The sequence below is a fragment of the Poecilia reticulata genome, chromosome 8 (assembly GCF_904066995.2).
Source record: "Poecilia reticulata chromosome 8, P_reticulata-male-v2, whole genome shotgun sequence".
NCBI classification, from domain to species: domain Eukaryota; kingdom Metazoa; phylum Chordata; class Actinopteri; order Cyprinodontiformes; family Poeciliidae; genus Poecilia; species Poecilia reticulata.
Window position 1 is genome coordinate 23,946,807 of NC_088837.1, and position 12,498 is coordinate 23,959,304.

General features: G+C 38.1%; 1 protein-coding gene and 1 long non-coding RNA gene across 4 annotated transcripts in view; one reads left to right on the top strand and one right to left on the bottom strand.

Annotated features, from left to right (window-relative positions):
- slc1a9 (solute carrier family 1 member 9) overlaps window positions 1–9,381 on the top strand; it is a 42,351-nt gene extending 32,970 nt beyond the window's left edge. For both annotated transcript variants that reach the window (XM_008416427.3, XM_008416429.3), the window contains 3 exons: window positions 4,427–4,561; window positions 7,248–7,680; window positions 8,132–9,381. In XM_008416427.3, coding sequence (XP_008414649.2) covers window positions 4,427–4,561; window positions 7,248–7,680; window positions 8,132–8,356 — 793 coding nt within the window. In that variant the 3' untranslated portion in view covers window positions 8,357–9,381. The remainder of the gene's footprint in view (window positions 1–4,426; window positions 4,562–7,247; window positions 7,681–8,131) is intronic.
- LOC145552624 (uncharacterized) lies at window positions 4,053–5,881 on the bottom strand. 2 transcript variants are annotated; one of them, XR_014088750.1, is made up of 2 exons: window positions 5,741–5,881; window positions 4,053–4,559 (listed from the first exon to the last, which is right to left on the bottom strand). It is a non-coding gene; the product is annotated as an uncharacterized LOC145552624 (long non-coding RNA). The 2 variants fall into 2 exon arrangements; XR_014088749.1 differs by having other exon boundaries at window positions 4,053–4,575.
- Window positions 9,382–12,498: the final 3,117 nt, after the last annotated feature.

The following is a 12,498-nucleotide window of genomic DNA, read 5'->3' on the forward strand; positions in this document are numbered from 1 at the left end:
TGTTTAAACATCTCACTTAGCTTTTAATCTCACTTGTAATTCAGTCAGAACCATTTTGGTCAGAAAGATAATTCCTGATATGTGTAGCTACAGAGGGACGCTGAAGGGAGCGGCCTGCCGCACAGAGCAGATCGGTGATAACAGACAGCGCAGGATTAGCTCAGACAGCTTTAAAGGGGAGGTTTGGCTGAAGCTTTGGAAGTAGAGAGCGCTCTGTGGGATCCACCAACCTTTTTCCTCTCACACACAGACAGACCGCGCTTTTTACCAGCTCTGTCAGAAAACTTGGCCTGGCAGCTTTTACAATTTGAACTTTGTCGGATATTTCTCGCAGGTGTTCGCTTACATCTGCACATTTCCAGGCCACCTGTAAAACGTTTCTGCCTCCAGCAGCAATAAAACCAGAGTTAGATTTATGGATAAACGGTCAAATCTCATCGTAATTCAAATTAAATTAAGTTCCAATTCAGAAATATTTCACTGATACTACAGAGAAATTAAATGTCCTAAATCATTTTGTCCAAGTCGTTGTGGGAGGAAGGATCTCCAGTAGCAGTCAGTCTTCCAATCTGAGGAGGCCTCTGACTGAAGACTAAGCTGTGTCTTCACATCGGATCCTCCACCACAGTGGAAACTTTTAAAAGCTGTGTGAAAACTCGTTTTTAATCTTTGGTTTTTAACCAGCAGGAGTTTTGATCTGAAACTGTTTTGTTTTAGAAGACTAAATTCTGAGGAAAAAAATCTAAATTTTAAGAAAAAAGTCAGAATTATGGGAAAGCAAATCAGAATTCTGAAAAAATCAGAATTTTGAAAAAAATCAAAATTCCAAGAAAAAAAAAAAGTGTTCTTATTTTTCAGTGGCACTAATTGTCTTCCATAAATTTATAAGAATGCAACTACACCGGGGTCAATAAACTTCTGTTAAACATTTTAATTATCCAAAATACTAATTATTTCAGCTGTTGGATGGAGAAAATGTTTAATTTTACTCCATTTCAAGTTTTTTAAGATATTTCTACTAGAAACTTGACAAAAAATACTTGGTAAGATTTTGTTTCTTTTGCAGTGTGTTGTTTATTGTGACAGGTTTAGTTTTTTTTACTTTATATGTTTATCTTAAAGGCACAGCACCAATGTGTTGAGTTTTTTCCAGCATTAATTATAAATACAAGCAACCAGAACAAACATTTCCTAACATATTCTTAATTAACTCGTTCTGATATGACTGTCAGCTGTTTTTCACTCATTTTCTTTGTGATTTCTGTGAAAATCCTCCTGACAAACTATTTCTTCTGCTGCGACCAGAAACAGAGTTGCTCAGGAAACAGTGCGGATGAAGCTGTAAACGCAAACAGCTGGAGATTTAGCCTCACATGAGAGCTAAACGCAACAACAGCAGGGCTGTAAATTATAATAATTGCAAAGTTTTACAACTAAAACGAATCTTTCGCTGCTTTTTGTTTGCATCCACGGTTCTGTTCAGACCCTAGAACAAAAATGTAACCAGATAAAACTCATGAATAAATTTCTCTCACAGTAGCAACATTGATAAAGTGTCTAAGGTTGTTTAGAAAACGACATTAGCTCAGATATTCCCAGTGCGTTCTGCATGAAACGTTAAGTTTGCTTATGAATATGCGTTCAGTTGAACCAAGTCTAAACAAAACACCAGGCGTTTTTGGTGGCGTTGCATGACTAAGGCAGATTATTATGATATATGGAAGAGAGCGGTGGGGTAAAAATCTGAAATGAATGCAGTAAAGAAGCAATCAGACATTTTTTCCCCCATGTCTGAGGTTTCGGCTGAACATTAAGTCTTAATTGGAACCAGTCTGCTGGGACGGGGCTCAGCTTGTTATGGCTGCGGGGTGCAAATAATGCCCAGCACTTTTAAATTGTTTATTGTATTTTTTTTTTTACAACAATGTCTGTTCACCACTAAATTCCACAACGTAAGTTTTGAAACGTGCTGGAAAGCTTTTTCCCCGCATGCTGCAGGCGGTTGGAGAGAAACGGAGACGCGACTCGGATTTCTGACGGTTTTTGGCGAAAGAGAAGAAAAACGACAAAAACGGATCATCATACGTAAATTATGACAGTTATTATGGAGGACGGATCCGATTCTGTAGAGAGGAAACAATCCTGGAGGAAGAGAAGTTTGGTTCTGCTTTCATGTGACGTCGCTAATTTAGCTAAATGAAGTTAATCTGAGTGAAAACGGCAGCAGCATCCTGTGGGATTCTGACAGAGGGAAATAATCCATCTGTTCATCCATCCATCAGTCCGTCTGTCCATCCATCCATCCATCATCCATCCATCTGTTCATCCATCCATCAGTCCGTCTGTTCATCCATCCATCTGTTCATCCATCCATCTGTTCATCCATCAGTCCGTCTGTTCATCCATCCATCTGTTCATCCATTCATCTGTTCATCCATCCATCCATCCGTCTGTTCATCCATCTGTCCGTCTGTCCATCCATCCATCTGTTCATCCATCCATCTGTTCATCCATCCATCTGTTCATCCATCCATCTGTTCATCCATCCATCTGTTCATCCATCCATCAGTCCGTCTGTCCATCCATCCATCCATCATCCATCCATCTGTTCATCCATCCATCAGTCCGTCTGTTCATCCATCCATCTGTTCATCCATCCATCAGTCCGTCTGTTCATCCATCCATCTGTTCATCCATCCATCTGTTCATCCATCCATCAGTCCGTCTGTCCATCCATCCATCTGTTCATCCATCCATCTGTTCATCCATCCATCAGTCCGTCTGTTCATCCATCCATCTGTTCATCCATCCATCTGTTCATCCATCCATCTGTTCATCCATCCATCCGTCTGTCGTCCATCAACTTTTATTTATCTTTAATTTTAAGAAATAATCTGTTATCAAATATTGTAAAAATCTGTAGAACAAAATGATATTAATGTGTTTTAATGTTTCAAGTTATTTACATAAAATTCCCTCTACGTATGAAGTGAATGTTTTCCTCGTCCTCATTTGCATTCAGGCCTTTTTTGGCTCTTCAAGGTTAATGAAGTAACGTCTGATGTGGATTAATGGCCATCAAACCGTCTGAACTTGCTGAGTCGGTTTGTTTCCCTCCAGAACGCTCTGACTGGCCGAGGCGTTTACTGTACCATTAATTTGCTCTGTTAAATGTTTTCTGACAGCTTCACTCACTGATGTTGGAAATTCTTCACAGAAACGTCCGCTCGGCGTTTTTCAGTTCATACGTTCCCACGTGATGCTGGGTTTACAGGAAAGCTTCGAGCCAGAATAAAAATGAGGTGGTGCTTGAGGCAACGGTTTTCCTTTGTGAACAAACAGAGTTCATGTTGGGAGACAGATAAATGTAAAGGTGACTTTTGTTCTTCCTTGAACATTTAGGGTTAGTTTAAGGGCGATACAAAACATGTTTTTGCACAAAACCATTCTTGGAGAATGAAAGTTTCACCCCCCAACTCGAAGTTTACACTCGCACATGAAAATAGTTGGAAACAGATGCACAGTTATACAAAAAAACATCCTTGAAAAGCATTAGTAGAGCCTCCTGCACAACCAACAAGAATGCAGGAGGTGGTTTCTGGATTCTGGATACTGCGGTAAAACCAGCTGACCAAACATGCTGGAGATTAGGACACTTACTGTGTCGTATATCATTTATTGTGATGAATATTTAAGAATTTAGATTCATTGTTGTCATAATAAACTCCAGAAATTGTCTTTTGTCAGAATTTCTTTTGCTATTTTCTTCACTGCCTGTTCAGTGGGTGTCAATGAATTTGAAAGTCTAATCAAACGCAGTTACTGTGTGAAGCTTAGTGACACAAATTACACGTCTTTATGTGTCTGTTCTCCCAAAGAAGTTAATAATTACACACTAAAATTATGTTACAAGTTTAGCCCTTTGAGATCTCAAGATAAGAAAGGCATTCTAAACAAGATCTTGCTGTTTTTACTATGAAGGATTTGTTTTTAAAGAGTAGTGCTGGTGTTTGTGGGTCTGTTGCACCATGGAGTCACATCGACCTCAAACACAAGTAACAAATGTTTATTATCGTCACTTTTATTGCTACCACAATAGAACCATAAAATATTATGATAAAACTGTAAGTCCATAATCGCCCACCACTAGCTGGAGTTCACTTTGGTTGCTAGGTGACGGGCGGAGCTCTGCTGGGGTTGCTAGGTAACGGCTCACTGCCCATGGAGTGCGACTTGATAATCTGGATTTTTGAAACGGCTAATTTTCCAGCATCCTGGGCTGTTTTTAGGAGCAGCAGATCCAAATGAAAGTACAAAAACCTGTAAGATGCGAATGTTTCCACAACACATTTCCTAGTGTTCTCCTAGTCAGGCGACCGTGTTTCATTTTTCGGAATTTGAAGTGTTCTTTTATAAATTCTGGCAGTATGACGGCCACCCTGGCCAGCGTTGGAGCCGCCAGTATTCCCAGTGCCGGACTGGTGACCATGCTGCTGATCCTGACCGCCGTCGGCCTGCCCACTCAGGACATCAGTCTGCTGATCGCCGTCGACTGGCTGCTGTGAGTAAAGGAGTCTGGTGAGCAGGGAATGAAAATATCAAATCATCTGCAGTTATTGGCTCTGAGACATTTCTCAGTAAGTTCTGTTGTTTTGTTTTGTTTTGTTTTGTTTTGTTCAGTCGTGTAAACTGGCAAAGCTAAATTTTAACAAACATTGGATTCAGTGCGGAGGACAAAAAACAATGTTTGTCTTCAAGATGTTTGGATCAGAGATTTTAGTACCATTCCATAAAGTTCCCACAATGCATTGCTGGAAGTTTGGCCCTTTTCTCCTGACAGGGAGCCATTTGAATTCATACAATAAAAAACCTGTAATTTAGTTTCTCAACCTGTAATAGAGAAAATGATGTGGGTTTTTGTTACTCAAAGTAAAATATCACAAGTTAAAAACTAAATATTTAATTTGAGAGCTAAATTTGTAATTTACTAATTATTTAGCCTTCAAACTAAAGATTTAGTTAATACTCTAAATATTTAGTTTGTAATGTAAATATCTAAGTATGAGGTAAATATTTAGTCTGTAAACTATAAACTATTTATTTGAAAGTTAAATATTTAGTTTGCAAACAAACTATTTAGCTCCTGGTTAAATATTTAGCTTTATAATGTAATATTTAATTTGAAAGTTAAATATTTTGATTACAAACTAAACATTTAGTTTTCAAATTAAATATGTAGTTAGAACTATTTAATTTCAAGCTAAATATTAGAATTCATTATTTTTGATTTGGCTTGAAATATTTAAAACTAGGTGTTTTAATTTGAAAACATAATTTTCAAATTAAATATTTAGTTAGAAAGTTAAACATTTTATTTCAAAGTTAAATATTTAGTTTTCAAACTAAACATGTGGTTTCCAGACAAAATATTTTGCTCCAAATTAAATATTTGGGCAAACTGAATATTTAGTTTGTAGGCTAAATATTTATCTCTAAATTAAAACATTTAGTTTGGAACTCAAACTAAATTCATTCATTTGTAAATGAACAACATGGTGAAAGTATGACTGACACATGAACCCCTGCATGTTTTCTCCCTGATGAGCTAAATAAATAAATCAAATTAGTTTTTTACAAACGGCTCCCTGTCAGACTATCTGCTCAAACTGACTCAGGTTTTCTGTCTGACTTTCTCACACACACCTTTTGAGATTTGACCTATTTTTGTCCAGGCTTTTACCTGATGGTTGATGATGTCGTTTCATTATTTCCACTCACTGCTCTGTCATCGTGATGTCATCGTTTTACAGAAATAATGATGCTGCCACCCCCGTTCTTCACAGTCAGGGTGTGGTTATCACGCTTTCCCACTAAATCAGGGGTGTCAAACTCCAGTCCTGAAGGGCCGCTGTCCTGCAGTTTTTAGATGTGCCACAGGTACAAAACACCTGAATCAAATGGCTTAATTACCTCCTCAGTTCTCCAGAGCCTTGCTAATGACCTAATTATTCTATTCAGGTGTGGTGCAGCAGAGGCACTTCTAAAAGTTGCAGGACAGCGGCCCTCGAGGACTGGAGTTTGACACCCCTGCACTAAATTCTCCATTGTTGTTATTTACAAAACATGAACAGTAAAATTTGAAATGCGTCTGATTTTTTAAAATAATCCTCTTCGTCCTCTTTGAATGGCATTTCAGCTCATGTAGATACATATTTCACCGTGTATAATGTTTCTTTTACCAGTTTTATCTTGTCTCAAATTATTTTCTTTTAATTCATCGGGCTAACATGACTATGAAACAAAGCTTTGCTAATATAACTGAAGTCAAACGTCAAATCTAAATACATTTTCATTCTTTCTGACCTAAAATATAAAATGTTTAGTCTGATTTAATGTAAGACAGATAAAAAAAATGGTTATATGCCTTTTTGTAGTGTTTGATATGGGTTGTGTGAGCTAGTTATGAGTAGTCAGTATCTTTCCAGAGGCAGCCAGTAAAATCAGGGGGATTATTTTGGAGATCAGTGGCATTTACAGACATTTTGAGGGTTAAAAAACAAATTGATTTATTTAAAGTGCATTTTACCATTTTTTAGGATTATTTAAATGACTAAATTGTAAATTGATGAAAATGTAATATGTAAGACATTCTTGTATTTTTTTTATTACACAAAAAGTAACTCAGCAATTTTTAGATTAATTTCAGAAATTGTTTTAGAAAAAAAAAGAAAATTTCTTAGTTAAAAAGTCAAAAATGTATTACTAGAAAAATCTCAGAGATTTTGAGATTCATCTTTCCGAGTTTCAAAAGTAGAAAATTTTGACTTTTGAAACTAAGAAATTTCCACAATTTTTCTAAAAATTTCTGAGGTTAATTTCAACAAAAATTCTGTTTCATAACAGTATTTCAAAAATACTGTTACAAGAATAAAGTCGTAATAATACGACTTTATTCATAATTTTAGGACGTTATTCTCATAAATACATTTTTTACATTTTCTTAGCGTGGCTCCAGTTCTCGATTGTCAAAATGTTTTTGTCAGGCAAACTTACAGAAATGTGCGGCACCAGTAATACAGGCATTTAAATTGGGCCACATATAAATACTTAGTAAAACAAAAATTTAAAAAGGGCACTTTTTCTCTCCAGAGGAATAGGTACCGGCGCTCTAGCACCACCTAGTGCCGATCTGTGTACATCTCTGTTGGCAAACCCATGATTCCACTTCCTGGTTGTGTTTCTGTCAGTGACCGAATGCGAACCTCCATCAACGTGGTTGGGGATTCGTTTGGCGCCGGGATCGTGGATCATTTATCGAGGGCCGAACTGGCAGAGCTCGATGCAGCAGAAATGCTCCCGACAGGGGAGGAGCTGGACTTCATTCCTCCGCCGCCGATCCTCACAGAAATGGACCTGGTCGACCCGCTGAAGCCGCCGGAGCTGCCGCCTCGCTCCCCTCGCCCGCCGAAGATGAACCATCACAGCAACGTTCTGTCCCAATCCCAATCCGCCACCTACTCACCTTCCTGCTCCGTCCGATCTCCGTCTCCGCACTCCGTCCGCTCTCCCTCTCCGCGCTCCGTCTGCTCCCACTCCCCTCGGCCTTTCCGCACTCATTCGCCTCGCCTCCTCTGCAGGACGGAGCCGGGCTACTCCGCCCTGCCCAGCCACGACAACCAGGTAACACTGAGACATGACTTTTACCACGTTAGGGCCTCCGTAGGCAGAAAATACAATAAAAGGAGGAGGAACTTCCACCAATAAACTCAGAAATTTTTAGATTAATATCAGAAATTTGTTCGAAAAATTTAACTTCCAAGCTTGAAAATTTGCAAAAAGAAAAAATAAAGTTTTAGACTTTGACATTAGTCTTAGAAATTTTTGAGAAAAAACTTGAAAATTCCTGAGTCAAAAGTGAAAGTATTTTGACTTTTGAAACCAAAAATTAAAAAAAAAATTCTCAAAAATTTACGTTTTATTTCTAGCAGACTTTTGAAGCTCAGAAATTTTCTTGTTTTTTCTAGAAAATTTCTAAGATTTTTTGGCAGAAATTTTCTCCTCCTTTTTTCCATGTAAAATTGCTGTAAATTTACATCAAAAAATGCTTTGATACGTTTCCCTCTGCTTGTAGATTTCAACGTTGCCGCGCGGCTACAGAGACCGGGATCGGGACCGGGATCGGGGGCGCGACAGGATCCGGGACAGAGAGCGGGAACGGGAACGCCTGAGGCCAGAGAGCGAAACGGAGGAGGAAGAGGACAGAGAGCGAGTTCTGGGCGAAGTGAGCGACGGCGAGGAAAGCGACGACACGGCGTACGATCGGCGCTGCGCCATCTCACCGAGCGATTTACCGTGACGAAGTCTTGGTCTGTTTTGGTTTTACGACACGTTTCCACTTTCAGCATCAAAACCTAGAAAATCCAGTAGAGACTCAACGCAGAAACTTACACAAGCTGCGTTTCCATGACGAACGGCCACAAAACTTCGACATTCCACCTTCATTCCTTCCCGTCTTTCTTTCCTCCATTCCTTCCTACTTTGTAAATTTGCTAGAAAAAACTTGGACATTTTCTGAGTTTCAAAAAGTCAAAACTTGTACTTTTGAAACTCAGAAATTTTCCATGTTTTTTTCTCAAGAATTTCGGAAACTAATCTCAACATGTCTAAGTTTCTTCTAGAAAATTTCAGATTTTCTAGAATTTCGTTTTTCCTCCATTCCTTCCTACATCATAAATTTTCTCTAAAAAACTTGAAAATTTTCTGAGTTTCAAAAATCAAACATTTTTGACTCAACTTTTTGAAATATTTTAATTCTCAGTTTCTGAAATTAAACTGAAAACTTCTGAGATTTTCAAGAATTTCTTCCTTCCTTTTTTCTTTCTTTTATTCCTTCCTTCCTGGACACATTTTTTAATTTAATTTATTTTATTGTCTCTTATGTATTTAATAAATTAAAGCTGTCAAAAATATCAGAATCTGTTCTTGTATGAAAAGTTTTTCTTTCCTCCAGTTTCCAGCTGCAAACGTTTCTGCTTATCAACTATTTATTGATCTGATTATAATCAGATCTCAGTTTATTTAGATTTATCTGCCAGAATGCTGAAAATTTAAAGACATAAAGTGATGAATCCGTCCAGCAGAATCTCTCTCTTCCTTGGTAATAATGTCGCTCAAATCATGTGAGGTTTGTACATTTATTTGTTGTGGTTTGTGTGCGATGCTGTTTTAATGTCGTACGTTTAAATCTGTTGGTATTTTATTCTGATTTTGTCATTTAATTTCTGTATGTCGACCGCCATCCTTCACCCCTAAAGTCCTACATCAGATTCACGTCACCAGGTTCTGTGTATATTGTAATAAAACCTCATAGATTTATTTAAAGTAACTGTGATGATTCGTTTGTTTTATTTAAAAAAAAAAACATCTTGTGCAATCTGCAGAAGGATTTGCTGTCAGAAAGGGGTCAGAAAAATCCCAGAGACAAAGATATTACAGGATGAACAGAAACGGTACGCACGTCACACAACGCACAGCGATCCGAGCGCGTTTAATCCGCTCAAAGAAGAGCCAGAGACGGGCGAGGGGACGCGGAGGGCGGCAGATGGCCACAAAGACGTCAATGGTTTTCATTCTTCCCAGACAGCATAAGGCCGACGCCGAAAAGCTGCAGCCGGAGAATCTGAATCCGCACTTTTAGAACATTAATTTAATGAAGAAACGCAAATTTTTGCAAATTATATTTGGTCTAATCCATCCATTCATCCATTTTCTTGACACCCTTGTCCCTCAGTGGGGTCGGGATATTTGGTCTAATTTTAAGTTCAAGCATCTTGGTTCAGTTGAAATAAGAAAAATTAACGTACAAGTAACTTTTTTTGTCAAATTGAACGAGGGGAGTCCATCGTCTCACCCTGCGACCCACCGGATCCATCAGAACCTCAATACATACATCAGCTGAGGACGGTTTCAGTCGAGTTTGTTGTTTTTCTTGTTTTGTTTTTTTCATATCTGCTGAGTCGGGCTCCGACTGCTGGTGAACTAAAGTTAACTGTCTAAGGAGTAAGCAGCGGGTATTTTTAATCTTTTTTCACCTCCAAGAGAGAAAGTAAAGAAAGTATAGTGGTGTTTTGTTCTTCTTTCTCTCCCAAAGAAACAAAGTAACCATCCAAGGGAAGATGGCGGGTGGTTTCTAGACTTTCTACGCCTCCAAGGAAATAAATCCAGTGGAGAGACGTCCCACTGAAAACATGAGTTCAGGAACCTCAAAGAAAAGTTTGCAGCGGCCTGATTCTGGGCTCAGCACTTATATTTATGACCTAATGGCAAAAAAAATTTAAAAATGGGGGAATGACTGTTTGCATGGTGAAAACAGAATCATGACTTTCCTAAAGAGGGGAGCCTGAGTGTAAATCATTTGAAACAGATGCGAACGCAGCTTGATGAAAAATGGATATATAAAAAAAGCAGGCCACACTGACAGCGCAGGTGCGCTTCCCCTTTAAGAGGAAGGACTGCTGATTGCAGCCGGTCCACGTTGTTAGCAGAACCAGAGGGCCCCAAAGCCAGATGTCGCTTAGGGCCCCATGGAGGCTTAGGCCGGCCCTGTGTGTGTGTGTGTGTGTGTGTGTGTGTGTGTGTGTGTGTGTGTGTGTGTGTGTGTGTGTGTGTGTGTGTGTGTGTGTGTGTAAACATTTAGGAAAGCTTGTGCCTTTGGGTTTGAGTATATTAAATATTTTAAACACCCGACACTGACCGGAGCAGCTGTTGACCTCTGGGTCGCCATGTCGGGTCTTAATGGTTCTTGTCCTAAAGCGGCGCTTCGAAATGAGCTGAGCGATGATTAGAAAACCGCCTGAAGTGCATCTCAGCCTTTTTCACATTTTCTCATAGCATGACTACAAACTTTACTGCTTTTCTTTGGGTTTTTAGTGCTGCTCTGATATCAAGCTGTCTATGTTTGTGATGTGGAAAAAAAATAATACAGTTTTATAAATAAATGTTCAATTAAAAACTGTAAAAACACAAAATCTTTAGTTTCTCGTGCAAATAAATTAGTATACTTGAAATAAAACAAGACTAACTTTTCAGCAAAATATAGGAGTTTGTTTTAAGTCAATAATTCCTTAATATGTATTTAAAGAATTACTTTCACTGGCAGAGTTTATATAACTTGTGAAACAAAACATTTTGGTCATAAAATAGTTTTAATAAACCTTGAGCCGTCATATCGAAGATTTGAGACAAAAACCCAAATCCGCCTCGCCCCTGATCACTTAATTAATGAGAAATGAAAATTAATCACAATATTTCTGAATATAATAGTAATTTACAGATTTATGCTACAAACTAGCTGAAGAATATTCTAACTGCTTGAAGAAAAACTAGAAACAAAACAACTCGGGAGCATTTAAAAGGGAAAACAGGAAGTAAAGGAACTGTGCTCGAGAGTAAACGGACTATCAAAATAAAACAGAAAGTCAATTTAACACAAGAAACATCAAAAGTACAGAATCAAAACAACAGAATTCAAGAACATGATGGAAAAACATATTCAAACTCCTTATGATCTTGATAGTTTTGCAGGTTTTGGACCAAAATTATGAATCAGAATCACCTTGGAGTTTCTACTCGACTTACTTTCCACTTTGCTGCTTCTCCTCTCCGTGCAGGAAACCACGGAGGCGGAAACACGCTGGTTTGGATGGTTTTGTTCACGGTTTCACTGCATTGAGGAGCCCAGAAACCCTGAGGATGAGTCACGGTCGGGTCTCCAGCGTGACAAAGACCCAAAACAAACAGTCACAGCGACGAAGGAGTGGCAGAAGAAGAACCAGCTGGTGTCAGGTTCTGGCCCGACCGGTCTCCACTCGTCAACCCTGCAGAGGAAAAAGTGAAGTTCACCAAATAACTGAAGGATTCAGAGTTTCAGTGAATACGAAGGGACTACACTGTAAAAACGCAAAATCGTACCAAGTATTCCTAGTGTAAATGTTTTATTACACTTAAAATTAGGCAAAACTAACTAATAAGTATATTTTCAAAGGAGATGGTTTTAAGTCAATAATTCCTAAATATTGATGAAAAAGTTCAAATTATTTCAGTTATGACGACTTTTTTCCTATGTTATAAGTAAATATGGGAAAAACTTCTACTTTTTCATCAGTAGTCAGGAATTATTGACTTAAAACAATCTATATCTGTCGAAATGCTGCTTTTTCATTAGTTTTGGGGTTTTTTCTGTAAAAATGAAGGTCAGCACTGCAAAAACACAAAATAAATATTTTCTAGGAGTTTTACTATGTCAATAATTCCTTAATATTAATGAAAAAGTACAGATTATTTAACTCATAACAATATATTTCTCCCCCTGTTATAAGTGAAATAATCTGCAGGTGGAGCTAAAACTTTTCACCAATATTGAGTAATTATTGACTCTATTTCTTGCTGAAAGCTACTTATAAGTTAGTTTTGTTTTATTTAAAGCACATTAAGATGTTT